Genomic DNA, 26,509 nt, shown 5'->3' with positions numbered 1-26,509 from the left:
GGCTTCAGGTTACTAGATCGATGGCAACCGCGACACACTCTTCATTAACGATGTTGCTTTGCCACGTGAACGTTGCTTGAACGGCTTAAAGAATTTAAATCGTTTAAATGGTACATCGCTTCGAAACAACCGTTTTCGTGTGCGCCTAACAGTCGACGTTCCATTCTGACCGCAATCCAGCTTGCAACCTTATGAGTAATAAAATACCATGGTACGTCCACAAAGCCCATTGACCGCACCGGAGGGGGGTAAAAGCATTCTTTACAAGTTCAACGGCGGTCAGTATACTATATTAGCGTTTTGTGGAAAAGTTTAGTTTTATGTGTAGTACACGCAAACATATGATATTCTACTATATTATTGATTCGCGAAATCCTTTTAAAATCACACAAACTTTTGGTACAACCTGATACTGAATTATTTTGTGTGACAAGAGCCATCTATTGAGGAAAAGAGAAATCAATATACTGCTAAAAATCGAGCACCGCGCCATCTAGTGGTCGGCATCGCCTGGTGGTTGTTATAGCAATTTTCCCAAACTTTTTCTAAATAGGTTGCTCTTTTCATTATCAGGTTGTACCAAAAGTTCCGGCAGCAACTGACTAGGACGATGACAGCGATCGCAGCTCTCTGTTTTCGTTTTGTTGATAAGAATTTTATTTTGTATCAACCGAAAGTAACAGTTACACACCACCTAGGCCCCCCCTAAGCGAACAGTTTCCTATGCTCCGCGTTCGGCACCTTCTCAAGCGTCCAACGATCGAGCGCTTCAACTAAATCCTCCGGTAGTTCCTCCTTCCAGCTGTCCACTTGACCCTTCCGAATAAATCGATTATCCTGATCCCGCGGGTTATCTGGATCCTCGTAGTTGCAGGCCCGGTTTTCTCGCATCGATTCAAACGAAAGGTGTTGGTACAGCGGCCCCAGCTGGGCCTCGCTGTACGATTTGCCCAAAAACCGACAAACCCGACCAACGGCCGCGGGCAGATCCCGTTTCATGTCCTCGTACGAAAGGTGCAGCACGTTTTCGCACCCCCGCAGCTCGTGGTATTCGATCACGTGCGCGTGGAACGGTGAGTAGAAGTGGTGCTCGCGGATAAACGATTGAATGAAGTTCTCCATCGTGCCGCGGTAGAAATAGCCGCGCGAGTGATGGTAGTAGGAAAGGGCCACCGCCTTCGGGTTCCGGCGGATGTGCAACGTTTTCGGTTTCACCGTCCAGTAGGCCTTCGGAAGCATCGAAACGGGCAGGTGCGTCTTGATGAAACGTGGCCGCCGTGTCTCGCGAGCCCGTTCAAACGAGCTGCCCGGAACGTCGTGAATCAAGCTAATCCTGCCGGGGAAGGTGGACGCGAAGCATAATACGCGACAAGCACACCAGACGATTGTAACTTACTCGAGGAACGGATACCGCGTGCGTAAACTTTCAGCCCGGGCAGCTTCGAAATTGAGATCGTTACAAAGCAACCAAACCATCTCCTGGCACCAGGTGGTTCCACTTTTTGGGTACGAAGCAACCCACACATCGTCCTCGTAAACCGGAGCGTCCACCAGTTCCTTTTCGTAACTAAGAAATCTATCGGAAGAAACGAAATAAAATCAGTGTCTCCTTTTCGCCATCGAACTTGGTCTACCTCTTGGTGTAGCAGTGAGCCTCCGGTTGCCAGTTGGGGATGGAAATCGGCACGTCGCTTAACTCCTTGGCACGAACCATCACGAAATCCTCCTCACCATTCGCCTCTCGATTGTCCACGTACAGGGGATCCGTTATTTCCGTGTATTCGAACGACATTCTGCCCGACGAGTGATCCGAGAACCTACTCTCCCAACGGAAGGTTCCACCCGTTATCAGTGAGATGCCCTGCGCCCTGCCACCGAGTGCACCAAATCTCACGATCGTTTACCACGAACGATAGCTTTGGACGCCGCGAGGCATTACAGCGGATTGTAAATCTTGCAGCAGCACGCAAACAGTCGGCCCGGCCTGGTTCGTTATCGCGGCGCACGGTGGGCCGCAGAGTGTGGTTTTCAATGTCCTCCTCCTTATCATGCATAATGGTTTATCGTGATTGTTCTCGTTGAGCCTGACGATTGCCACCCTGAGCTGCCTTATCGGAACGATACGGCAAAGACAGCTGTAAATCGCAAGTGACATGTACTCGTACTCCGAACTTTCTCTCCGGAGTTCAGGGTCCAATAGAAAATGATAAAACGGTGCTGTGCAAGGGGGTCAGCAGACCCTTCGGATCAGACGCAACACACTGACCCACGGTGTTTGATTAATGCTATTAATATCATGTTTATTCATATGGAAATATTTATGTGATTAAACTTACGACCACAATCCTCTTCGATCCATCCGATCCGTCAATTACCTTTACCTAGCTAACGTGCGTGTAATGGATAGGGGTTTGTGCATTACTATTGTGTAGGAGAAACTGTACAGAAGCCACCACTTGCGTGGTGGCGGATTCTAATTCTACAAAAAACTGTCATTGGGTTAGTCGTAAGCATATCTAATGTGGTAACGAATAGGATTAGTTGTTCTCTCGGAAGAGGAGCCGAACCACGCGACTAGCATAAGGACGAGATGGGGAAGTGGAAAGAGGAACAGTGGAAGGAATGGTAACTACTGCGGTGCACTATATTGGCGGTGGTCCGTTCGGATAGCGTAGCATCGGTTCGAGGCTGCGCGCAAAGTTGTTGGCCAGCGTGCAGGAGTACTCTTCACCGTGGGGCATGAGCGTGACCACACCGAGCAGCAACAGCAGCATCGCTTGGATCGGGAGCGAGGCACGAATGACACGACCCAAGAAGCGATAGCTTCTTCTCAGGATCGTAGTGTTGATGACATCGTCGTCTCCCTCCGTGTCTCCGGTGCCAGCACTGTCAGTTCCGGGTGGAGAAATGAAGAGAGAGTGTTAGCGATCTGGTCACACTTTGCGATAAGTCTCGCTCAATGTGTTGCAAACTATCTGACGGCCATAACGGCCTCTGGAAATATCTGTTTCTAACTGTCCTCTAATCGCAAGCGAAAATCGTTTACAGTTTAAAAACTATCGCAAACTCTAACTAACACAAAGTACTGTTCAACATTTGTTACGGAATTTTAACGTATCTTCTGGACGCAAGCATAACAGAAGATTGCATCTTACTGTGGCCCTAGCAGGGCGTAGGTCCTAGCGGGCCCTAAAACTACACAGGCGAATAAAGTACGAAATGAGAACTAGTAATTACTTTGTACTGGAATCGTGTGCCGTTGCTAATGGTGGATGGTTGCGGGCTCCGTTCTGCTGCTAATTTTTGGTTGGTGTAGAATTGGTGAAGTAGAAGAAGCAACAATATTTTTTTACGAAAGAAACACAAATTGAAAAAAAGAAGAAAAAAAGAAAATCGATTAAATTTCCAATTCATCCCGGCAAACCGGCCCCGGCTGGCTGCTACGATCGTCACACACAAATGGGCGCGCGGGAAAAGGATCAGGGATCGAGGATCGAAGGGGATCGCGATGAGTTGCGACAGGGAAACGAAAACCCGACCGTGTGCTGGTACCATTCAGTCTTCCGGCATAATTTGGACCCCCGACGACGACGATGTCGTGATGATCCAGGAGCACCCGATGGGGACGAGTGTTGCACTCCACACATTGAGATTAGCAGTTTGAGATGGGGGTCGGCAGGAGGGTTGTCAATCGTGGTGGCGGTGCTTGTCATGGTAACGTGCATATCTACTACTTACTGACACAGTGTTGTGCGCAAAACTCAAAACGACGACGACGACGACGCCGACGACGGATGTTTATGGGTGTTGGAGGTGGTGGTGTTGGTGGTGGTGGAGGCGGTGGTAGTGGCCAGCGTAAATTCTCAAAGTATAACACATCGGGATGCGTCCGCACTTGCACCTACCTCCTGCTGCTCGTCCTGTGAGGTCCGGCGGCGCCTAATGCCGTCGTACGCGAGTGATGCTGCGGACGACGCGACCGATGCGCGGCCAGGCGGCACCTCACCCAAGCTAGTTCTACTGTCGTGGCCCAGGGCGGCACCGATTTTGATGATGTACATTTCCACCAGACGCCGTATCGAGTGGAACCGTAATCGCAGATCGGTCAACCTATGCAAACGAGAAAAGCTATCTTAGAGCGATCTCTTCCGTGGCACCGCGAGGCACCGTCCCCGGGGGGCACCTACTTTGCGTACACTTCGTCGAACTTTTCCGATTTGTTCGCGTCCACGTACTTCGTCAGCTGCGAGGTCGTTTCCTGCAGACTAACGACACGCGGCTCGCAGCGCATCAGATCGGCGCGTAGCTCGCGGAACATGCGATACTTCTTCTCGACCGCCCGCTGATCGCTGCTGGTTAGGTCGATCGGTTCCGAGGCCTTGATGCGTGCCTCGGTCTGCTCCAGCCAACCGCTCAGTTCACCGATCGTACGGTGGAACTCCCGGTTCTCCATCAGCGCACTGTTCAGCGCCGACTGCCATCGCGAGGCCCCATTGCAGACCCTATCCCAGCGTCCGTTGTTCATTTGCAGCCGCTCCCGCAGCTTCGTGGCCCGCCCGGTGTCGCGCGTGTGCGTTGCCAAATGCTCGCCGACAATGTTAAGTGACTTGATGATGCTCTTGTGGCTGTCCAGGTCGAGCAGGAACTCCCGATGGTCCTGTATCGTGTCCTCCAGGGCGTCGATGTCGGACGGCGGGCTCGAGAGCTGGGCCCTCTGGGCCGCTTCGGCCATCGAGAGCCACTGCTCCAAACGCCACAGATCATTGTCGATCTGCTGCCAGTTCCGGTTCGTACACAGCGGGCACGTTAGGTAGTCGGCATTGCTGCAAGAAGCACGTGTCAAACGTTAGTGAATCGGAACTTCCCAAGGGCGCCGGAAGGCGGAAGATCATGCGACAGCCGCGATTGTGTAAGGTTTGGTGAAAGTAGCGCACTTACTGTATGCAGTTAAAATTGTAAGCTTTAGGTATGATCCTGCTCAGGTTCGCGATGCAACAGGTGAAGAAGTAGAACAGTAAAAGGACAGAACAGTATAGTAGTTTGCGTGACGCGTGTGGCGTATGGCGTGTGTGGTGTGGCCCCCACAGGATGCGTGACCCAGAGAGGAACGGTTTTTTTTGTTTCGAAAGGACGTACATGAATCGAGAGAGAGAGAGAAAGAGTGAAGAGAAACGAAATTTGCTTTGATGAGTATTGAGCGGTCAGAGAGAGAGCGAGCTTATGAGAAAAGCACACAAAGTACTACAACAAGGTTCCCGCACACTGCGCCAGGGTGTCCCTACCTAGACTCCTCGAGTTGCTGTTGCTTTCCTTTCCACTCCGCCAGCATCCGCTGGTAGCGTTCGACCTCGTGCAGGACTTGCCCGGCAAACGCTTCGGATGCCGTCGCCGAACATTCCGATTGGAGCAACGTGCTGAGGTGCTTGATCAGCTCGATCGACGATTCGCAGGCGGCCGACGCTTTCGACACGTTCTGCGTCGAGGACATAAAGTTGTTCGCGTTGATGGCTTCGATCGCTTCGTGCAACTGGCGCAAGTTGGAGGCTGCTTCGCCGAGGGCCGTCTCTAGCTGGTAACGGTACGCATCCTTGGCCGTGATGGACTCGCTGCGGCCCAACCGGAGCGTGTCGACCTGAACCGCCACCGAGTCTGTCTCGCGGCCCAACGACGACGCCAGCGCTGCTGCCGTCCGCTCCAGGAGCGCATCGAGCCGGTCCTTGATGCCATTGCCCAGCCGATGGTATTCGGCCATTCGCTGCCGGATGTCTTCGCTCATCGCATTGTTGGTCGAGTGTCGTTCCACGAGGTTCGTCCCGAGTGTGTCTTCCTTTTCGAACAGATCCACCACCAACAGCAGCTCGCTGTGTAGCTCCTGTAGCCGCTGAAGGTCCGACTCGGGGCCGGGGCCGGCCGGAAGGTGCTCGATCTGGGTCACTTGCACGTCGATTTGGGTCAACGCCAGAATGATGCGCTCGTACTCGACTACGAACGTGCCGTACTCCGACCGATAGCGCTCGAGCTCGGTACGGAGCGTACAGAAGCGAACCTGAAGACGCTCCCAGATGGTCAGCATCTGGGACGCCGGGCCCGTTATCACGCGCAGCCCATCGCTGGCAATGCGATCGTTGTGCACGAGCGACACGTACAGTCGCCGCATGATGCACTGTATCGGTTCCTGGGCGGCTATGTCGCTCATGCGGATCGCGATCGTTTCGAGTTCTTCGTCCATCCGTTCACCATCGTAGCTACCGAGTAGCTCCTCTGCCCGCTGTACGTACCGATCCTGCTCCGTTACCCAGTCCTGGTGCGATTCCACGATCTTCTGCAGCTCCAGCAGCATGTTCCACACGGCCAGCAGGTCCTGCTTGCGACGTCCGGACTCGCAACAAACGGTCTTCCACCGCAAGTCCAGGTCCTTTGCGTCGTTCTGGATGCTGCGCCGATCGATATGCACGTTCCACGACTGCACGTCAATAAACAGCAGCTCGCAAAGGTTCAACACCTCCGCCACGTTGCCACTGTTGGCTTCGATCGAGCGCTGCAGCTTCTCGTAATCGTCCAGCAACCGGTCGAGGACCGTCTTCTCCATACTGTCGATCGTGGCGAACGGTGCCCGCAGTTCCCGCTCGATGCCCACCATCCACGCCTTAATCTCGGCGATGCGTGTCTCGAGCGACCGCACGGTCAGCTCGATTTCGGTAATTTTCTGCGATCGACTGTCACACAGCCGTTGCAGGTGATCCCAACGGGCGTGGAGCTGCTCCAGGTGCACCATCACTTCCGCTTGCTCGTCGGGCGAGCTGTGCGCCAGCAACCCCTTGCCCGTCGCCGTAAGCCAGTCCTTTTCGTACTCCTTCAGGGCCAGCTCTTGCCGCGTCGATTCCTCGACCCCGCGGATAAACTCCTGGTCGTCGGTGCACGCTTCGTACCGATTGGAATCGTCGTTCAGTTTGGTGTCCTCGAACTGCTGCATCCATTCGAGCAGCACTCGGTACTGGTCGAAGAACAGCTTCCGATTGCGGGTGCTCTCCTCTGTGCGCTTCATCACCAGCACGATCCGTTGCTCGAGCTTGCCGTAAAGTTGCCACAGGGTCCACACACGTTTGTGCAGACGGCGCACATCGAACATGCTGATGCACACCTTCAGTTCGTCCTGCAGCTGGCCAATCTCCTGCAGACCGCCCTCCCGTACCGTGCCCAACCGGACGTGGTAGTTCCGGACGAGGTTCAGTTTCGCTTCCACTTGGCCCGCTTCCAGCTCGCCGAGGCACTCCTGAAGCTCGTGCAAGCTACTCTCCACCTCGTACGCGCGGCGCGTGAACCGACCGTACAGCTCGTCGATACCGAACAGGAAGTTTTTCCACGTTTCCACGTTGTCCTGCAGTTTGCCGATCTTCTCGCCGATCTTGCCCTGCTCGCTGCGGGCCCCAATCAACGTGCCCTCGTCGCCGTCCTTCGCGTACAGCGCCAGCTGAGCCATCTCGGCGGCCATCGCGTCCAGTTCGCCCTCCATCCGCGGGAACTGCACCAGCAGCGCGTTCACCTTCGCGATCAGCTTCGGCAGCTCCTGCAGATTGATGTACTCCAGCTGGAGGGTAAACTTTTCCCGCTCGACGTTGGCCAACGCGTCGTGCAGACGGGCGCCCAGTGCACGAAACTTTTCCCAGTGCCACAGCCGGTTATCGATCTCCGTGATGCGCTCCTCGTACCGCTCGACCCGTTCGCCGTACAGCAGACTCAGCTCGTTATACCGATCGACCAGCCGGACATCGATTTTGCCCCGTTGCAGCAGCTCCTTCCGTAGGCCGACCAAAAGTGTTCGGATAAGAAGACACTGCTCGCGGTGGGCCCTCAGCCGGCCATAGTCACTCGGGATGCCGGTGGAGAGGAACGTTTGCACGAACTGTAGGTACTCCTGCCAAAAGTCGAGCAACCGAGCGTCGTCGTCCGTGGTGAAGACGAGCTGCTGTACCAGTTCCTGGTACTGTTGGTACGTATCTTGTAGCAGGTTCTGGGACACAGAGTGAAGGTTCTGTAGGTTGCCATTGTCGTCTCGGGCACGCTCCCGGTGGCTGGTGGCCGAAGTGGTAGCGTGGATCTCCTTCAGCCGGGCCATCGTACCGCACAGGCTCAGCAGGTACGAACGCAAATCGACAATTTTGTTGCTCAGATTTTCCGTATCCACTGCCTGCTGCTTCTGTTGTAGACTCTGTAAATAATGAGAGACATCAGAGACCGGCGCCTTGAGCGTAAGAAAACCAAAGACCATGCGTACCTCTTGCACGTGCTCTAGCACGCCACGGGAGGCTTGCGTAACGTCAGCCCTCTCGACGTGTAGCGCGTTGCGATCGTGCACCTTGACGCGCCGCTCGATCACCCCCTGCTCGATGTCCTCCAGCTTTTTGCCGTACTCGTCTATCTCCGCCAACAGCGCATCGCCGATGCTGAACCCAACCTGTTCGTTTATCTCACCGATCAGCTTGCGCAGCTTGTCCACCTCCTGGCGCTGATCAAGCAGCGCCCTCTGGTACACCTCCACCTGCGGTAGATCCTCCAGACGGCGCAAATCGTCATACTCGGTGAACTCGTGGTTAACCCACTCTTTGACCGTGTCGCAAACGTCGTGATAGTGTTGCCACAGCTTGACAGCCTTCTCGTAGCGATCGCACAGATCCCGCAGATTCTCCCGGGTGCTCTCCCACACCACACTGATCTGCTGCACCGTTTCCTGTATCTCCGCCGACACACTCGCGTCGGACGTTTCCACCAGCGGCTGCGCGATCGTCTGCAGGTCCTCTATCATATCTTTGCGGCTTTCAATGTCCGCTAGGAGGGTCTGGAAAGAGCGAAATGCGGTTGGTTAGCCTCGCAGTACACACAAATTCGGCGGCTCGGTTACTCACATCCAACCGTTCGGTCGCCTTCAGCAACCGGTTGTAATCGGCGCTCTCCTGCAGCTGCAGCAGTTCCATCATAAACTCCGTCTCCTGCACGTGCTCCTGGATCGCGTCGAGCTGGCGGTGGAACTTGTTCCACAGCGTCTGCCGATTGCGGAGCAGCGTGCCAACCTGGTCGCAGCGCCGCTCGAGATCGCTGTGTACGTTCTGGAGCGTCGACAGATCGCGCTCGGTCTGGAGCGGCGACACGGACACCTTCAGGTTCATCGGCAACGTGTGCAGCATCTGTCGCAGGCGCATCAGCTCATTCCAGCACGGGCCCAGCGCATCCTGGCAGTCTTTACAGTCGCCCAGTGCCTTCTCTACCGCCGATCGCTTCCCATTCACACTGTCACCGCACTCGTCCAGCACGCGGGCAATCTCGGTCAGGCGCTGTTCTTGCGCTTTGATACCCGTCTCAATGTCCTCCAGCCGGCGGTAGAACGTGTCGGCCGCCTCAAGCTCCTCTGCAATCTGGAGCGATAGGCGACGCGACAGCTGGAAGATCGCACTCACCTTCTCGGTGTCGTAGTCGAGCGCCAGCGCCAACTGGCCCAGCTCCGTGTCGACCAGCTGGATGCGCGTCTTTAGCATCTGCATGCGCTCTATATACCCGTACAGGTCCTCTTGGCTCTTCAGTACCGTCTTGCTGCCGTCAAACTCGCGCCCAATTTCGGCCAATTCCTGCTCGAAGAACGCAATCTTCTCGCCCGGCGGCGTGGCCGTCGTCTTGATCGAGTCCGCAATGTTCCGCTGCAGATCGGCGATTCGGGCGGATACCACGAGCCAGTTGTCAAGCAGTTGTCCATGCAGCTGCCGCTGCAGCTGCTCATCCGTCACCTCGATCGTGCCCAGGGCCAGATCGAACGAATCGCACGCCCCTCGGTACACCTTATTGTTGAGCACTTCGTACTGTGCCTTAATCTCCCAGAACGACCGCATATCGTCGACGGGTGTTTCGGCCAGGTTTTGTCCGATGCTGATGGTGGCCAGCTTCCCCTGGCACTCGTGCAGCCAGTCGCCCAGCTTGTCCGCGTGCACATTGTACCGGTGCCAGTGCATTTTGAACTTGGTTAGCAGCCGCAGATATAGCTGAACTTCCTCGCGAAGCTGTATCACCACCACGAGCGCATCGGAGCTGTCCTTCTCGAGGACCGGGGCCGTGATGAGTTCCTGCATGGCCCGGGCCGTCGCGTTGTGGATGCGCATCTTCTCCAAATGGTTCCCAATGTCCTGGGCGAGCGATTCGTACATCGTCATGTACCGCTCGTAGTCGGCCGAGGACACGTTCGCCAGGTCCGGCACGCGCTGCTGGGCCACCTGCAGCCACTGACTCTCGGCCAACATCTCTTTCTCGAGCACCGTCCACCGGGAGGCGGCCAGCGCCAGTTTGCCCGCCCGGTCGACAGCACTCTCCAGGATCAGTTTCGTGCGGTTGTAGAGTGACGAGTGAAGCTCCGCGTGCTTCTGCCTGGTTAGTGGGTCAAGGTTCGCTTCCAGCGACTCCAGAATCGCTTTACAGTGGTTCAGGTTAACGAAGAACTTTCGGTACCGTTGCATCTCCTCCTGGAGCTCCTCCAGCGACCCGGTTACGATCTCGTTCTCGATAAACAGCTCCGCCGCGGCCGTGATCTCCTGGAACTCGAGCAGCGTCTGCTCGTATTCGTCCGCCAAGCTGTTCAGCTGCAGGAGCTTGTTACGCTCGAGCACGATCCCGTTTTCCAGGCGGCGCAACTGCTGCGTGTTCTGGTCCAGCTCCGCCGCCACCTTTCCATCTCCCCCTACCTTGGCCGGCTGTTCGATTCCGTTGTACTCGTTGGTGAGCGTGTTCAGCGCGTTCTGCACTGACCGGCAGGTGGTTTCGATGCCCTCCAGCTCCACCAGCTTGTGCCCGATCGGGATGGACTCGTTGGCGCCCAGTGCCTGCAGTGCTCCCTCGAGCGATTCCAGCTGTCGGTTCATATCGCGCATCGCGTCCGTGATCCGGCGCATGTTGGTGGCATTGGCGTCGATATTGCGCTCCTCGTTGGTCACCGCTTGCTCCAGCAGCTTCACCTGTCTGAGCAAATGGTTCAGGCACTCGTCAACCTCCTTGCTGTTGGGGCCAACCTTCGCCCGCTGCACGTACGTGATGATCCGCAAGATGTGCTCTTCGATGCGGATCAACCGAATCTTGTAGATCCGGTGCAACTTTGCCCGATCGATCGGCGGTGCCAAACTGCCCTCGGCGCTGCCACTCTGCTGCTGTGCCAAACACAGCCCACCATCGAGATCCTCCAGCGATCGGGTCACACTCTCCACCACATCAAACAGCAGCTGCTGCTGAACAAGTGGCTCCCCTTGGTGGTCCTGTAGCAGCGCCAGCACGTGCTCAAGATCTTTTGTTTCGGCTGCTGCGTCGTCTTCCTCGCCACTGAAACTGATCGATCGCAGTGCCATCCGGTAGCGATCTCTGCGTGGATCATCCGGGCTCATCGGCACCAACGCCGCCGTTGTCGTGTCAAACATTTCATTTATATCCCGCCACGGAATAAGTCGCTTTTCGGCGTATCCTTGCTGCGATTTGATGATCGAGAAGTAGTCGGCCAAACTCAACCGTAGACTCTGGCTTTGGGCAGCATCCAAGGACTCGTTGATCGGGCAACTTGCTGGTGGTTCTGCGGTCGTTAAGCTCTCTTCTACCGTTCCATACGTAGGGTCAATCTCGACCTGAATGCTCAACCCGACATCAGGCCCACTTGCTCCCGTGTCCGTGACGATCGTTTTGGTCACCGTTACCGTTTCATTGCCGCCAACGACCGCACCCGCTCCAAGCACTCCTTGCTGACTCGTGCTAGGCACGATCATCTGCGCGCTAACTTCCACCTCGATCGGAATACGGCTGTCCTTGGATTTCTTTGATTTCTTCTTCTTCGACCGTTTGCTCTCCTTCTCGTCGCTTGCTGGCTCCTCTGGCGGCTCGGTGGCTTTCGTTTGCGTACTAATGGTCACGGTTTCCGTAATCTCTGTTATTTGGCCCGTTTGTCCGGCATCCGTTTCGGCGGTCAGCACGCGATCGGTCTGCATATCCCTGCTCTCCGTAGTCGGTGCCACAGTTTGTATTAGGATTTCGTCCTGAATTTCGTACTTTGGTGTAACGGCAAGTTCCGCAACATGCATTGGACTTGTCTGGATGGCCGAGTCTGTCGTCGTCGTCATCGTCGTAGGTGGCTGCCCCAAGGTAGCGCTATCCATCACTTCGGATGCTGGAGAATTTCCACGGTCCTCTCTCGCTACCGCTTCTGTCTCCACATTCGCATCCTGCAGTTCCAGAACGGTGGTCTGTGCTCCTTCATCCGACGTTCGCACTTCCGCCTGAAACTGCACTGGACTCGTTTGCATGGATTGGCGCCGGTAAATCATCGCTGGATCAACCACATCCCGTACGATTTGTCCCAGAATGGGGCCCACGATCTCTTCGGTGTCCGTGGCTTGCTGGTGCGTTTCTTTCGTTTCGATCGTTGCCGTTTGATTAGCGGTATCACTAGTCACAACGGCCTTCGGAACATCCACGGCCACCGGTTCATCCGTTTGGGCGCTTTGCTGCAGTGAGGGTGGTGCCGATGTTTGCGTTTCAATCTCAACGACTTCCGCCAGCACTGTTTGAATCTCTTTCGTTTGCTGCTCGCTACGCATTTCCAAACCCGCCTCGACCGCCATCGGAGACGTCTGCTGGGATGTTCGCGGTACTTCCGGTTCCGGAGATGTCTGCATCGAGCGCTGTTCCGAATCGGTGATCGGAACCATCAACCGCTCCGAGGTAATGTTAGCTATCTCGGCGTCGTCATCGTCCTGAACCGGGCTCGTTTGCTGCTGCACATCCTCGATGTAAACCGCTTCGATCACCTCGGTGGGTACAACAATCTGCTCCTGAATGCCCACGGGCACTTCGACCATCTCCGGTTCGACCGATTCTTCCAGCACGTTGACCGTACTAACCATCGGTTGATCTTCTTCCGCGAAGCTTTGGTACGACTCAAAGCCCTGCTCGGACTCTTGAGTCACCGCTAGCCGTTCAACCGGTGGCTCCTCTGCCTTTCGTTCGGTGCTCTCTGGAGGAGGACCAGGATCCGTATTGCACGCTTTTTCGTTGTCATTCTTTGCCTTCTTTCGCTTTCGTCGTTTCTTTTTGCCCTTATCATCGCCATCGGCGTCCTCGGCGTCCGCGGTCGCGGTCTTATCGGCTTCGTATCCTTGGTCGATGTTGACCTCTCCTAAGCCGGCAATCTCCTCATACTCCACCGACTGCGGTGCCGAGACCGAACTGCTTTGTGGATCGTCCATGGCCGGTGTCGCTTTGATCTCGATCAAACTTACACTAACCTTTTTCGTTTCCGACGGATCCACACTCATTGTCACCTTCAGTGAGCTTTGCATTGTCCCGTCAACCGTGGCCACCTGTACCTCAAGGTTCGGTTCCTCGTCGGTAATGGTCACCGATGGATCACTTGGGGGGACGGTGGGGTCTCCGGGCTCTAGAATCGCTAGTTCCAACAGACGCTCGGCATGATCAGGCTCATCTGGTGGCATGTCAGCATCGATCCGCTCGACAACGGTTGTCACGTGGGTAACCTTTTCCACGATGACGCGTTCTCCTTCATCGGCTAGTTCTTCTTCGGTTACCAGTTCGGCCATTTCTTCCCCGGGCACCTCGATTACTTCTTCCATTGTGATCGTTTTCGTTACGACCACCGTCTCGAGAATGGTTGTGGAACCTTCCAATCCCTCTATTGTATCGACAGTTCGTGTAACAACGGTTTCCACAACCGGTGGTGATTGTAGTGGTGATATTTCTGGAACACTAACTAATACTTCCTTTACCAGCAGCGAGTCTTCGGGTACTTGGTGCGAGATCGTTAGATGCTCAGTTATTGCTTCGACCGGTGCTGTAGTGCCACTTAGTTGACTACTTTCCACATCAACAGATATCGGTACCGACATTGTACTGTCCCGTTCCACTTCCACGGACTCTAGGACATCGGTCTTCTGAGTTTCCATCGGTGCACTATCTGCTATTCGAACTATAATAGGTACGTCAATTTCTTGAGTAAGTTCCACTGTTGCGCCACCAGTTAATGTCGTTGGTGCAGTATCTTGCACATCAGTACTTTGGCCTTCAACTCTGATGGGTACTTCAATTTCTTCATCACGCTGTACTGTTTCGATCGTTTCAAATACGGTATCGATCGCTATTGAAGATGCGGTAGCGCTATCTTTTTCCTTTTCAACAACGATCGGTACAACAATTTCTTGATGCTGTTCTTTAGCTGCAGACGCCTTCAGAACTTCACTCGATGCGGTAGTGTCAAACTTCTTATCACTTTCGGTTTCCAGTGCGATCGGAACGATTATTTCTTCCCCAACCTCGATCGTGGTTGTAGGGGCAATACCAGTTTCTTCGAATCTTTCGCCTTCCATACTGATCGGTACAACAATTTCTAGATCTCTTCTCACTATCGTTGATAGATTATCGTCCAACACAACGGTTATCGTCTCTTCCACCGATTCTAGCAGAGTTGGCTCAATTTCGATGTAGTCGGAGCCACGTACCGGACTTGTCGGCCATACATTAGCGACGTCACTATAAACTGCTCCTGTTTCATCGTGGCTGACGCTTGTTGGCACGGTCTGTTTTCCTTCTGCAAACGTAACCACCCCACCACCAACGATATGTTCAGCCACTGGCCAGACATCATCGATCGACTCGATCGGTTCTGGTTCGGGTGGGGCTACACTCAGTTCCTCGCTGGCTGTAATTGGTTGAGTAAGGCTTAAGGAATGGGTTACGGCGTCCGTGGCGGTAACAGTGGCTTCAGAGGCATCGCCTAATTGTTTACTAGTACTAGTTGGTGACTCAACGTGAGAAGCAATCAACTCTACTGGTGCGGTTTGGTCATGTGAATCGAATACCTGTGGCAGCTCCTCCACTTGCTCTTGCTGCCCAGCATCACCATCAGGTTGCTCGCTGTCGATCACCTGCTTCTGCAGTTCGTCCAGTATCTCGCTCACCACCGTTTCGGCCGCATCCTCTACGGCACTGACTGTGGCCTCCCGTACGGACGGTTCACTCACGATCTCTCTGTCTTCCTCTGCCAACAGCTCAACATCAACCCCTTCCACACTGGTAATCGGTTCCATGGCGTGCGCTACCATATCGATCGAAGTAACAATTGAAGCCTTCCCGGAGGCCGTTGTGGCCGCCGGTTCGATCGATTGGGCCGGTTGCATAACCTTGCGGAGTGTGATCTTCTTCGAACCGTCCCGGTTCACAATGATTTCCGTCGTCGTATCATCGGGCTCGGTGAATGTTGTCTCGAACTGACTCGGGATGTTTCGCACCAACAGTTCCGACGATCGATCCCATTCTCGGCCCGCCATCGGCTGTGTGTACTTTGCCTCGACCACCACCGCCTCCTCGCCGGCCTCCTCGCCCGCTGGTCCGTGAAAAGTCCGCGGAACGTTCGATATCTGCACCGTTTCGCGTCCATTTGCCACCGACTGAATGATCAGTATGTTGTCCGTGGTGATGGTCGTGGTGGGTTCATCGATTTGCGTTTGAGCCGATACCGAAGTCGAAGGAATGGCCACTCTTTGCTCAACCGCGGCCGGCAGCACTTCGGATTCCGTGATGGAAGTGAACGGACTCGTTTGACTTTCAATATCTACCGTTTGTGGTGCCACGGTCACGGCGGCGGTAGAGCCTGGGTCAAGATGCGCCGTCAACCGCTGAATGTTGTTCTCTAAAATTAGCGCCTTTTCTCGCAGAATACGGATCAACAGGGTCAGATTTTCACGCAACGTAGCCGTCCGCTCGGATACATCGTTGTACACCAGATACGGTTCCGTCTTGTCGAACACTTCCTGCAAATAGGTTTCTTTCGCCCGGAGATCACTCAACACGGCCTGGTCGTCCTGCAGACGACGCCGGGCCTCTTCCTCCGTACTGCATTCCGTCACCTCGGTCAGGTGAATGCTGGCGCCGGCGATCCACCGTTCAATCTCCTCCAGTAGCTGCAAATAGTCTCGGATTTCGATTTTTCGTTGTTCGCGTTGTTTGAGGGTTTGCTGTGAACGGAAATGGCGGTGAAGAGTTTAGGATCGAAACTAATCTCCCGTCCTAGGTACTGCATACCTGTATCTTTTCGAGTCCATTTTCCGCCCTCTGCCGCAGCGTATCGATTCGCTCGTCAATCTGTTCGACCGAACTGCGAACGTGACGGTCCGCGTTCGGCGGTAATGATCCCGCGATCGCATAATTCTGTTGCTTGTATTCCGCGAGGTTCGTTATCAGGATCTGCAATCGAGGGTAAAGTTATGGTAAGATCCGGCGGCACGGTTAGATCACGCCTTGTTCACCCTACCTGCAGACCCTTGATGAGATCGTTAACGTTGTCGTACGGTAGATTGTTCATCTCTAGCTCCGCACTGATCAGCGAGTCCAGAATACTTTCCACACTTTGCGCCACTAGTGTCTGTAAGGTGATGAGAACGAACACATTTTAGTACGCTTCGAGCCAGTGCGCCGTCGCCGTGTAACGAGAAGTAAGTACTAAAATGGCTCTCGCTCTCTGTCTAATAAAACAAAAAAGCATTCGGCTATTGGTTTTGCTCATCTTTCCGCTCTGGCGGCGCTCCATCACGTTTTCTTTTGGCTTTTTTCTTCTATTCATGTTAGAAATAACAAACCGAAGGTTTTTCCAAAAATAGTCGAAACGAAATATCAAAACAAAAAAGTGGCGCAGGCAAAAATAAAACACAAACCCGAACCGAACGGAAAATGGCGTCCGTTTTGGCGTAATGGCGACGATTGCATGCAAAATGCAAAAACACAACGTCTACTACGACGAGGCTGACGCAATCGGCAGGATGTGCTAAGAAACCTACTTTTGACACTTTCACGTTTTCACACCGCACAGTAGGCCAGATGTACATTTTCAACACTTTTGCACTAACGGAGCGCGTGTAAATTACACGCCATAAACTATTTGAGAAAGAAAACATCGAAAAAGCGAAAGAAAATGCGACCTGATCGCTGTGGAATGTCGAGAAGCGTGAAAAGATGTGGACGGTAATAATGAATTGTTCCTATCTTTTTGTTTGAGCGCAGTGTGGATCGCTGATCTGCGGAAACAGAATTCAGACTACCCGTAAATAGATAATGGCAGTGCGCTGCAGTAAAATGTTTGCATAAAAAGTGTCAAATATACATCGGGCCCAGAGAATGTGATGTGAAGTGCTGAACGGAAGCGGAGCAAATTGCATGATTCGGACTCGAGGGCAACATCGTTCTGAAATGTTGCCCCTCGGGATCTCGTGTCTGCGCTATACGTCTGTTACATGTAAGCAAATCAAATTACATCAATAAGCGCAAACACTGTGCAAGAATGCAAATTATAAACGAAAAACAAACAGCGGAAACAGTGCGGCATACTACGGAACTACTACTTGTAAGCCAAAACCAACCAATTATTAAGAGCAAGAAACGATACACGGTTAGCAAAGTCTTAACTAGCTTAAACGAAACAACATAAAATACTACATTCTACGGAGTACAACGTCACCTGTTTACGGTTTGTGCATTCAGCCACATTCTGTTTACTTAATTCTACGCTGTCCGTTGAACCTATGGGAAGGGTGGAAGGGTCGACGGTGGGACTGGGATCGAGTGCGACTTGGGCGGGATAGGATTGTAGAGTGAGCGGAGCTGCAGGGTACTTTGGCAAGGATAACTCTTCTGCGTGGTGGATAACCACATCATCGTTATTATCGAGGGAGGTTAGTAAACGGTTAGTTGCGGTTATTGCCGTTGCTGTTACTGTTGCTGCTGCTTCTGTTGCTGATGGGTGTTGTGGTGTTGTGAAGGCTGCAGTTTGTGGGTCTGCAGCAGCAGGTGAAGCTAGTTGGTATTGTGAGTGCATCACGCTAGCTGTCGGTTGGTCGTTTTCGGCTTCTGCAACAGCCGCTTTCCCGTAAACGTCGGCGGTCGTGGAACGATCACCGATTGTATCACTTTCACGGGCTTTATCCGACTGATCCACAACAGCACCGGCTGTAGCCGTTGCCGCTGTCTTCAGGAGCACATACTGCTCTTCCGCCTTCCCGTAAACCGAACGATCAAGCCAAGACTTGTTCTGCCAAAGATTGTACAATGCCTGCATGGGCGAGCACTCTTCACTGCTAGCCTTTTCTTCCGTGCCTAACGAATCATCTTCTGTCTGAAAAGTGTCTAAAGCGACGCTACCTGACTCTTGCCCTATTTCACCAAACCTTGGCACAACTACCACCTCTTCCGCGTGGATGTCCGTAACCTGCACCATTAGGTCGGAATCTTCAGCACTCGGTCGTTCCAATTTTGTGCGCAACTCGGCTTGAACAGATTGGTCTACTATTTCAAGCTTGCCTCGATCCGATTCACTACGATCGATCGTTATTTCTTGAATGACTACATAGTTTTCTGTGATCATTGTTTCTTCATCCAAATCCGTGACACTGAACGAACCACCGCCAGCAACGTTCTTCGCAGGGCTTTGCGCCACTACCTCTGAGTACAGCATCCCCGAGGGCGCCGTACTCTCTACATCCACCGGAGCGATGTCCCTAACCGGCTCATCAACCGGTGCATCCTGCACGGGGAGTGCCTTTTTGGTTTTCTTCTGTTTTCTCTTCTTCTGTTGAACCGGAGCCGGTGGAACCAAGTCGGGAGTTAAGCCTACGTCCACCATGGATTCTGTTAGATTCTCTTCGAGACTGGCGGGGGCAGTGGCCACATCCGTCATATCGATAACTTCGAAATCATCATCGTCCACCGGCGTATCAATTTTAACGATCGTTTGCGAAAATGAAACCTTTCGCCGTGGTCCGCCAACACTGGCGTCCTCTTGTGTCGGGGATTCTTCTGACACTGGTTCTTCCGCTCTATTACCCTCCACAAGGCGCTCGGTTTCTCTAACCGATTCTGAAAACGGGACCACTTGCAGTACCTCTACCACCGGTTCAAAATGAACCCGCTTATCGCCATCTTCCACCCGGATCGGTAGATCCTGCAGTTCCTCAGTTTGGGCGATCAAATCGCGCGATTCCGATGGCTGGTGTGCTTCCTCCTGCAAGGACTTCACTTCCTTCGCTGACTCCGAAAGTGGTACGGTTGGTAGGATCACCACTTCCGCCACAAACTGGACGCGCTTGTTCACCCCAGCATCCCGGTCATCTGCGATATCCTCCTCCGTTGGAGAACTAGCGGACAGAGCTTCGACCGATGCACTTCGGCTCAATCGCTCAATTTCTTTGGCCGACTCAGACAGAGGAACGGCCGGAAGGATGACTACTTCCTCCACAAACTGCACCGATCGTGCTTGACTTTCGCCAACCAACGAGTGCGCAGAAACGAGCAACGAATCTTCTTCTGTGACCTTCACCGGAACTGTTCCTTCGATGGTCAACTTTGCCTGGCCCAAGCTCTCAATTTCTTTCGCCGATTCCGACAGTGGAATAGGCGGAAGGATTTCAATTTCACTCACAAAATGTACATGCTTGCCCGTATCTTCATCACCGGGTGTGCCGGTGATCGACGGCTCTTCAGCGATCTTCAACGGTGCTTCCGCGTGTGAGTGCTCCAAAAGATGCTCAATTTCTTTCGGGGATTCCGACAAGGGAACGTCCTTAAGGATTTCGAGCTCCGCTGAGAACTGTACCCGCTTTTCGTGATCCACATCAAGTGGTTCACCGGAAATCTCAAGCATCTCCACTGGTTCATGGCGATCATGCTCCAGAAGATGTGCTATTTCCTTTGGAGACTCCGACAGCGGAACGGAGGACGTGGATGTAGCGACCGCTAGATTCGACCCACTTTCCGGTTCCTTTTCCACTGATGCTTGCTTCTTGTTTCTGTTTCTCTGCCTCTTAGGTTTCGATCCCGGATCGCGCGTTTCTTGTGCGATCGTTTCGAACCTGACCTCATCAACCTGCTCCACCACTATTTTGGGCTCGTCACCTGCAATATGAACAACCTCCGGGGCAATCTCAACGTGATCCTCGCGAGCAGACCTTTCAGTATCCTCGGAGGGGCGGCTGCTATCGGGTGGTAGAAGCTCTTCAGCTACCTTTTCCGACAAGGAATCTTCCTCTTCGACGGATGGGGTTTTCTGCTTAGATTTCCGTTGTTTCTTCTTCTTCTGCGTGCCCGACAGTTTCTCGGTTCGATCTTCGATTGCCTCCTGGGTTTCAACCAACTTGACGGAAGGTGTTTCAGGCTGAAAAGCCACTGAACCCATGGCACGATCATCTTCTTCGTTTGGACCGATACCCAAGCTCTGTGCAGAAAATGGTTCTACGACGGACGCTCCCACAGGAGCATCGATAACGTCGAACACTTCCTTATTCACTGCGAGGGTGGTGTCTTTCTTTTGTTTCTTCTTCTGCTTCCTATCGGAAACCGAAGTCTCGTTGGAAGATTTTTCGCTTGAAGCCAAGTCCATTGAGTCCTTCCCTGCATCTTGCTCTGAAGCAACACTTATTTCTGATATGTCCACCGCCTTTGCATCCTCTGGCAGGGAGACGTTGGAGCTGACATCCTGTTCATCATATTCTTCATCGGCCCACGAAACGCTTGAAGCCGTGACCTGCTGGCTGTATCGGTTACTATCAATGAACGTCTGAAGATCGTGCTCATCACTGAGTTCTAATTCGACCACGCTTTCCTTTCGCGCAGCGGACTCCTCGGTAACCCCGAGAGGTGCCCCGATCTGTGCAAGCATTCTCCTTTCCGCCTCGGAACCCGCCAGGACTTCGGCGTATGTCTTCTTACCTTTCATCTCTTCCCACACATTGACCAACGGTGCTGCGGCCGGTGCCACGGCCGGCGAAGGTGAAGCATCCGAATCCTCGACCGGTGGTAGGACTTTCAGTTTTTTCTTCTCCTTCTTACGCTTGTCTTTCCGACCGAGTGGATCACCTGCGACCGCAGACCGCGGAATACCCTTCACCTCGACTAGCAATTTTCCTTCCACCAGCATTTCACCGTCGTCGGGTTGCTGATGATCGGAAGAGGATTCGGAGCAGGTGGATTCGAGCACCGTTTCGCTAGCCTCAATGCTGGCGATTTTCATTTCAATTTCCCCACGTTGTGCATCCACAGGGAGATTCAGGAAGCTTATCCCAGAACGGCTAACGGCCCGTTGGGTGTTGGCCGTGAAGGATTCTTCGCGCCTTCGCACCAACAAACGTTCCTCTTCCGGGTCAATGTCAACCGTAGTGTCGGATTTTTCAACAATTGTGCATTCAATCACTGTCTTACCCACAACTTCGTGGACAACGACGTCGTGCTGCTCTGCAACTCGGCCTTCCACAAGCTCCACAAGTGGTTGAGTTGGCTGAGGCATAGCATCTGCATCTTGCAACTCCTTCGACCGTTCCGATAAGCGGATCAGTTCCTTCTCTTCGTTATCCGATGGACTATCGAATTCTTGCAAGTTAGTCGTATCGAGCGCTGTGATTTTGGAGGATGCTTCGCGCATTTGTACCAACAAAAGCTCTTCTTTTGAACTTGCCAACGGTTCATCAATGTTAACCACACCATCGGGTTCTGTAACGACGGTGCATTCGCTACCCACCATTTCTGTAACCTCACACTGTTCTTTTCTGACGTGTTGAGAAATTTCATGAACGACAGTCTGTTGATGCAGTTCGTACTGTACCACAGCGTCCGCAGGATGATTAGTCACCGACGGAACTTCGTCAACTTGTTGCGTTTTTCCACTGTTTTCGCGCTCTGCAGCCAACAAGAGTTTGCTTTGCCCGAGGCCAGGTATGGGCTGAAGTGGCACTTTTGGTTCAGTCGGAACGTATTGAGACATTTCTTCCTTAACAATTCCTTCTTCAGGTGTTCTAGTTTCCCTTTGTGTCTCCCTAAATTGTTGTGATAGCCGGAGAAGTTCCTTTTCTTCGCTGTCCTCCATGAGCATGGGGTTTTGCGATTCGATTTCCTCTAAAGGAAGATTGACAAAACTTATCTCCGATGCTTCGAAGAAGCCACTCCTATCAGGCGATCGGGCTTCGGCGGATTCGTCATGAAGCTGCACCAATGAGAGCTCTTCATGTGGGGTTGCTGACTCTACAATTTCGGGTTCAATGACCGTGCATTCAATCACCGTTTTACCAACAATCTGTGGTGGAACTTCTGGCTCATTTCGTACTTGTTGCAGAATTGCTTCCTGAACTTCAGCGATCGTTTCTTGAGTCACTTCAGTCACCAAAGTTTGCTCCTCTTTAGACCGTTGCGATAAATGGAGAAGGACCTTCTCTTCGTCTTCAATGTGTGCTTCCTCCGTCTCACCGAATTGGTCTACAATAACAAACTCCAACAGCTCTTCATCGGACACTGTCGTCTCTGGCTGCTGCCTTAATTGTTCTACAACATCTGAAGCAGCGACCGATGGTAGAACCGGCTCCTGAACTTCCATCAACAGAACGTTGTTGTCTTCCCCATCTCTGGGAGCAACTTCATGCGTCTCATCGATCGCGTCAGGCAGATCTTGTTCGCTCAGCTTTTCTTTTTCAATCTCTCGCTGTAAGTAATGTTTCTTTTCACTTTCACGTAACAAGTGCAAGTTGTAGTAAGGTGCTGTCTCATGGTAAAAAACATCCAAACCCTGCTTATCGACTTGTGGTTCCCTGTTAACCGTAGGCGAGGGTTCTTGGCCCAGTGTTGCTTCTGCAACAACCGGATCCTCCTGTGGCACAGGATCTTCGGCGAAGCGCGCAACTGGCGAAAGTCTTTCTCGTTCCCTAAGCAAACAGTATTTGATTTCGCCATCTTGAAGTTGGCGTGTGCTGTAGTACGGAACAGTTTCGTAATACAATGGGCTTACGCCCAATACCTTTCCAAGCTCAGAAGTGCTCGCAACGACCGAAGACTCTTGCCCCAAACCGATACTGTTCCCTTCCTCCCTTACCTCGGGAGCTCCCTGCAAGACGCTGCTAGTCGTTTGTTCAGTGTCGTTAGATTCGGAAGAAACACTATCCGTCTTCTGCCGTGCACGATCAATTTCATATCTCGCTTCAGCGTCCTTCAACTGCCAACGATTTGTAACAGAGTGCGCCAAGCCTTTCATCACCTCTAGTCCCTCACTGTCAGACCGTCGAGAAGCTTCCCTTGCTTCTACCAAAACCGACTCTTCGCAGCCTACGGAAAGCTGTGGAAGCGATTCCATTGATTCTTGTTCTGCCGGCACTAGCACCTGTTCGCTCACAGCTTGGTGCTGCTGATAGCTATCCTCAGCTTCTCGAAGCTGCCAAACGCTAAGGTACGATTGTTGTAAAGTGCGATAGATTTCCTCAAGCTGCCGTTCGTTCGCAGCGTCACCGTGTCCGTGTTCCACCGCCGTGTTCAAATCTACGGGTGCATCTTCAGCGCTTATGCTCAAACCAGATGTGTCGAGCCTCGGTTCCACTAGAGGTGGGTCCGACCGCACGGTATCCATTGTCGCCGCCGCCACCACTGCCTCTTTTCCACTGCCAACCGCCGCCGGCATGGCGAAATGCTGAATGTAATGCTTCTCTGCATCGTGGTATTGCCAATAGTTGTACGGAGAAACGTTTTCCAGCTCGAGCGCACTAGCTAATGTTGCTGTAGAATGATCTGGCCACTCTTGAACTGATTCTTGGGGCGCTGTTTGCAATGATCGATCTTTCCCATCATCATCACTCAGAACATCTCGACGATCAGCCTCACCAATGATTTGTTCCGCTGCTATCGTGTGTTCCTCCATGCTACGATCCGCCATGCTCAGCTCACGCCGCTGATCATCCTCGGCGATCGTGCTAGCTATCGAAAGTTCTAGTGCTTGAGACTCATCGAACGACTGTTCGTCCAGCGCGATCCTCTCCATTGCGATCGTATGCTCTTCCATGCTTCGATTCGCTTCTGAGTAGGAGGAACTATCTAAACCAGCCGGGTGCTCCGTCGCTACACTTTGTTCCACCACCGTGGGATTTGTATAGCTCTCAGCGATCTCTTCCTGATCTTCCGATTGCACGTACGTTACCGTGCTCGTACGGTACAGGACGGATGTTGTGGTCGTTGTATACAACTGACGCGTAGACTCCTGCGTTTCACCGACCAACACCGTACCCAGGTCGGAATGCTGGGCTTCCGTTGCCATACTCGGGTAAACATCGTCCGCACTCGGTAAGGACGCTTCTTTCTCCAGTACGTCCACCGATTGGGTTTCGTACACCACGGACGGTGAAATATCCAACACCGACACCACGGTAGCTACCTCATGATCCTCGTGATCCCGTGCACCGTCATCGTGCATCCGCCCGATCTCTTCGTCCTTTGGCGTTTCAAGCACGATCGGTTCCAGCGGCACGACGTCGATCGTTACATCTTTCGGCAGACGTTCGATCTGTTGAGCAGTTATTTTCGGCAGCGACAACCGGATGTGCGAAACCGGCTGCAGCAGGTACTCTTCGTGGGTGATCATGGAAATTTTCTGTCGATTGTCCCGCCACCGCTCGTTAATTAAAAGCTGCTGCATCGGATCGCTGCCTTCCTTCGCAGTGTCCGGCCCGCTGGGATTTCGTTCAGTGGTCACCGGCTGCCGATCACTGGCAGGCTTCGGAGCGGAAACGTTCGTGGTCTGTTCGGCCATGGCAATTTTCCCGCCAGTTTCACCCTTTTGCAACAAATCACCATCCGAGGGAATACTTTCTAGTGTCGGTTTGAATTTCACTTCCTTAGACCGGCCACCGCTCTTCCCGTCAACCGAATCCCGTTCCTGCAACCGCTTCACCGGAGATTCGTGCATAAAGTCATAATCTTCAAACACTAGATTGCTGCGGAACTCGTGCACATTCCTCACGGGGCTAGCGGGTAAACTCACCACGAATGGCTCATCGCACGGTTTGCTTGTTCCCACTTCGCCCATAGTACCTTCGGTGGCAGCCACGTTCGAAAGCGAAACCTGACGGTCGAAGTTAATGCCAACGATGATCGTATCAATTTGCTCCTTGGTGATCGAACAGGCACTCGCGGGAGAGGTTTGATCACACGTTTCAACCCGATTTTCTGAGGTGTGCTGCTTTTCTTCCTCGGCTTCGAAGACTTTTCTTTCCGCTTCGAGAAACGCAGCCATACTGGCGGCATCGGATTTTTTAATCTTTTTGAACTTATCTTTCTGCTTTTTCTTTTGCTCTTTGCCTGGCGATAAGATGATGGCTTTGGTTTCTTTTGTTGCCGGCGATCCCTTATCAATCACCGTATCAGATGATAAATCGTTCTTTGTTGTATTGTCGAGTTGAGTGCCTAGTTCCGATGAATTTTTAGCTGCATCTATTTCTGATTTTTTATTTTGAAGAGTATCCATATCTTCAAGAATCGATTCCTTCCTTTGGTTCATGAGGATGATCTCTTCAGCCGTTGGTTCAATAGATGCTTGAATTGGCTTCATTTCCGGTTTAACATCAGCAGGCTTCACCGAGACTAGATCTTCGGAGGCACTACGATCGCTTACGCTCATTTCAGCTAGGAACGATTCCTCTCTCTGGTTTATGAGGATGATCTCTTCAGCCGTTGGTTCAATAGATGTTTGTGTTTGCTCCATTTTTGGTTTAATATCAGCAGGCTTTGCCGAGACTAGATCTTCGGAGGCACTACGATCGGTTAAGCTCATTTCGGCAAGGAACGATTCCTCTCTCTGGTTCATGAGCATGATCTCCTCAGCCGTAGTTTCAATAGATGCTTGAATTGGCTTCATTTCCGGTTTAACATCAGCAGGCATCACTGAGACTAGATCTTCGGAGGCACTACGATCGCTTACGCTCATTTCAGCTAGGAACGATTCCTCTCTCTGGTTCATGAGCATGATCTCTTCAGCCTTTGGTTCAATAGATGCTTGAATTGGCTTCATTTCCGGTTTAACATCAGCAGGCTTCACCGAGACTAGATCTTCGGAGGTACTACGATCGCTTACGCTTATTTCAGCTAGGAACGATTCCTCTCTCTGGTTCATGAGCATGATCTCCTCAGCCGTAGGTTCAATATTTGTTTGTGTTCGCTCCATTTTTGGTTTAACATCAGCAGACTTTGCCGAGACTAGATCTTCGGAGGCACTACGATCGGTTAAGCTCATTTCGGCAAGGAACGATTCTTCTTTCTGGTTCATGAGAATGATCTCTTCAGCCGTTGGTTCAATAGATGCTTGAATTGGCTTCATTTCCGGTTTAACATCAGCTGGCTTCACCGAGACTAGATCTTCGGAGGTACTACGATCGCTTACGCTGATTTCAGCTAGGAACGATTCCTCTCTCTGGTTCATGAGCATGATCTCCTCAGCCGTTGGCTCAATTGACGTTTGGATTGGTTCCATTTCCGGTTCTACATCAGCAGACTTCACCGAGACTAGATCTTCGGAGGCACTACGATCGCTTACGCTCATTTCAGGTAGGAACGATTCCTCTCTCTGGTTCATGAGCATGATCTCTTCAGCCGTTGGTTCAATAGATGCTTGAATTGGCTCCATTTCCGGTTTAACATC

General features: G+C 52.7%; 2 protein-coding genes across 2 annotated transcripts in view; both read right to left on the bottom strand.

Moving 5' to 3' along the window:
• Nucleotides 1-653: 653 nt before the first annotated feature.
• On the bottom strand, nt 654-1,868 carry LOC131210405 (luciferin sulfotransferase-like). The gene is made up of 3 exons (XM_058203647.1): nt 1,635-1,868; nt 1,397-1,576; nt 654-1,333 (listed from the first exon to the last, which is right to left on the bottom strand). Exons 1-3 carry the CDS (start codon nt 1,790-1,792, stop codon nt 706-708), a joined length of 966 nt encoding a protein of 321 aa, XP_058059630.1. The 5' UTR covers nt 1,793-1,868; the 3' UTR covers nt 654-705.
• Nucleotides 1,869-2,308: 440 nt separating this feature from the next.
• The window catches only part of LOC131208030 (muscle-specific protein 300 kDa), a 67,981-nt gene continuing 43,780 nt past the window's right edge, over nt 2,309-26,509 (bottom strand). The window contains exons 16-31 of the mRNA XM_058200672.1: nt 23,704-26,488; nt 22,925-23,589; nt 20,485-21,199; nt 18,689-19,965; nt 17,986-18,598; nt 17,537-17,646; nt 16,337-16,447; nt 16,108-16,269; nt 8,904-16,040; nt 8,276-8,836; nt 5,283-8,209; nt 4,939-4,974; nt 4,188-4,823; nt 3,906-4,110; nt 3,238-3,296; nt 2,309-2,886 (exon numbers count right to left, since the gene is read on the bottom strand). Coding sequence (XP_058056655.1) covers nt 2,643-2,886; nt 3,238-3,296; nt 3,906-4,110; nt 4,188-4,823; nt 4,939-4,974; nt 5,283-8,209; nt 8,276-8,836; nt 8,904-16,040; nt 16,108-16,269; nt 16,337-16,447; nt 17,537-17,646; nt 17,986-18,598; nt 18,689-19,965; nt 20,485-21,199; nt 22,925-23,589; nt 23,704-26,488 — 18,243 coding nt within the window. The 3' untranslated portion in view covers nt 2,309-2,642. The remainder of the gene's footprint in view (nt 2,887-3,237; nt 3,297-3,905; nt 4,111-4,187; nt 4,824-4,938; nt 4,975-5,282; nt 8,210-8,275; nt 8,837-8,903; nt 16,041-16,107; nt 16,270-16,336; nt 16,448-17,536; nt 17,647-17,985; nt 18,599-18,688; nt 19,966-20,484; nt 21,200-22,924; nt 23,590-23,703; nt 26,489-26,509) is intronic.

This window comes from Anopheles bellator, chromosome 2 (assembly GCF_943735745.2).
Source record: "Anopheles bellator chromosome 2, idAnoBellAS_SP24_06.2, whole genome shotgun sequence".
NCBI classification, from domain to species: domain Eukaryota; kingdom Metazoa; phylum Arthropoda; class Insecta; order Diptera; family Culicidae; genus Anopheles; species Anopheles bellator.
This window is presented reverse-complemented; position numbering and strand designations above follow the sequence as displayed.

Excerpts from the sequence above, each read along its gene's own strand:
- LOC131210405 (XM_058203647.1), bottom strand. The coding sequence starts at position 1,792 with ATGTCGTTCGAATACACGGAAATAACGGATCCCCTGTACGTGGACAAT. Across the intron at positions 1,577-1,634 it reads GCTCACTGCTACACCAAGAG|ATTTCTTAGTTACGAAAAGG; the intron begins GTAGACCAAGTT and ends TTCTTCCGATAG. Across the intron at positions 1,334-1,396 it reads ACGCGGTATCCGTTCCTCGA|GATTAGCTTGATTCACGACG; the intron begins GTAAGTTACAAT and ends CTTCCCCGGCAG.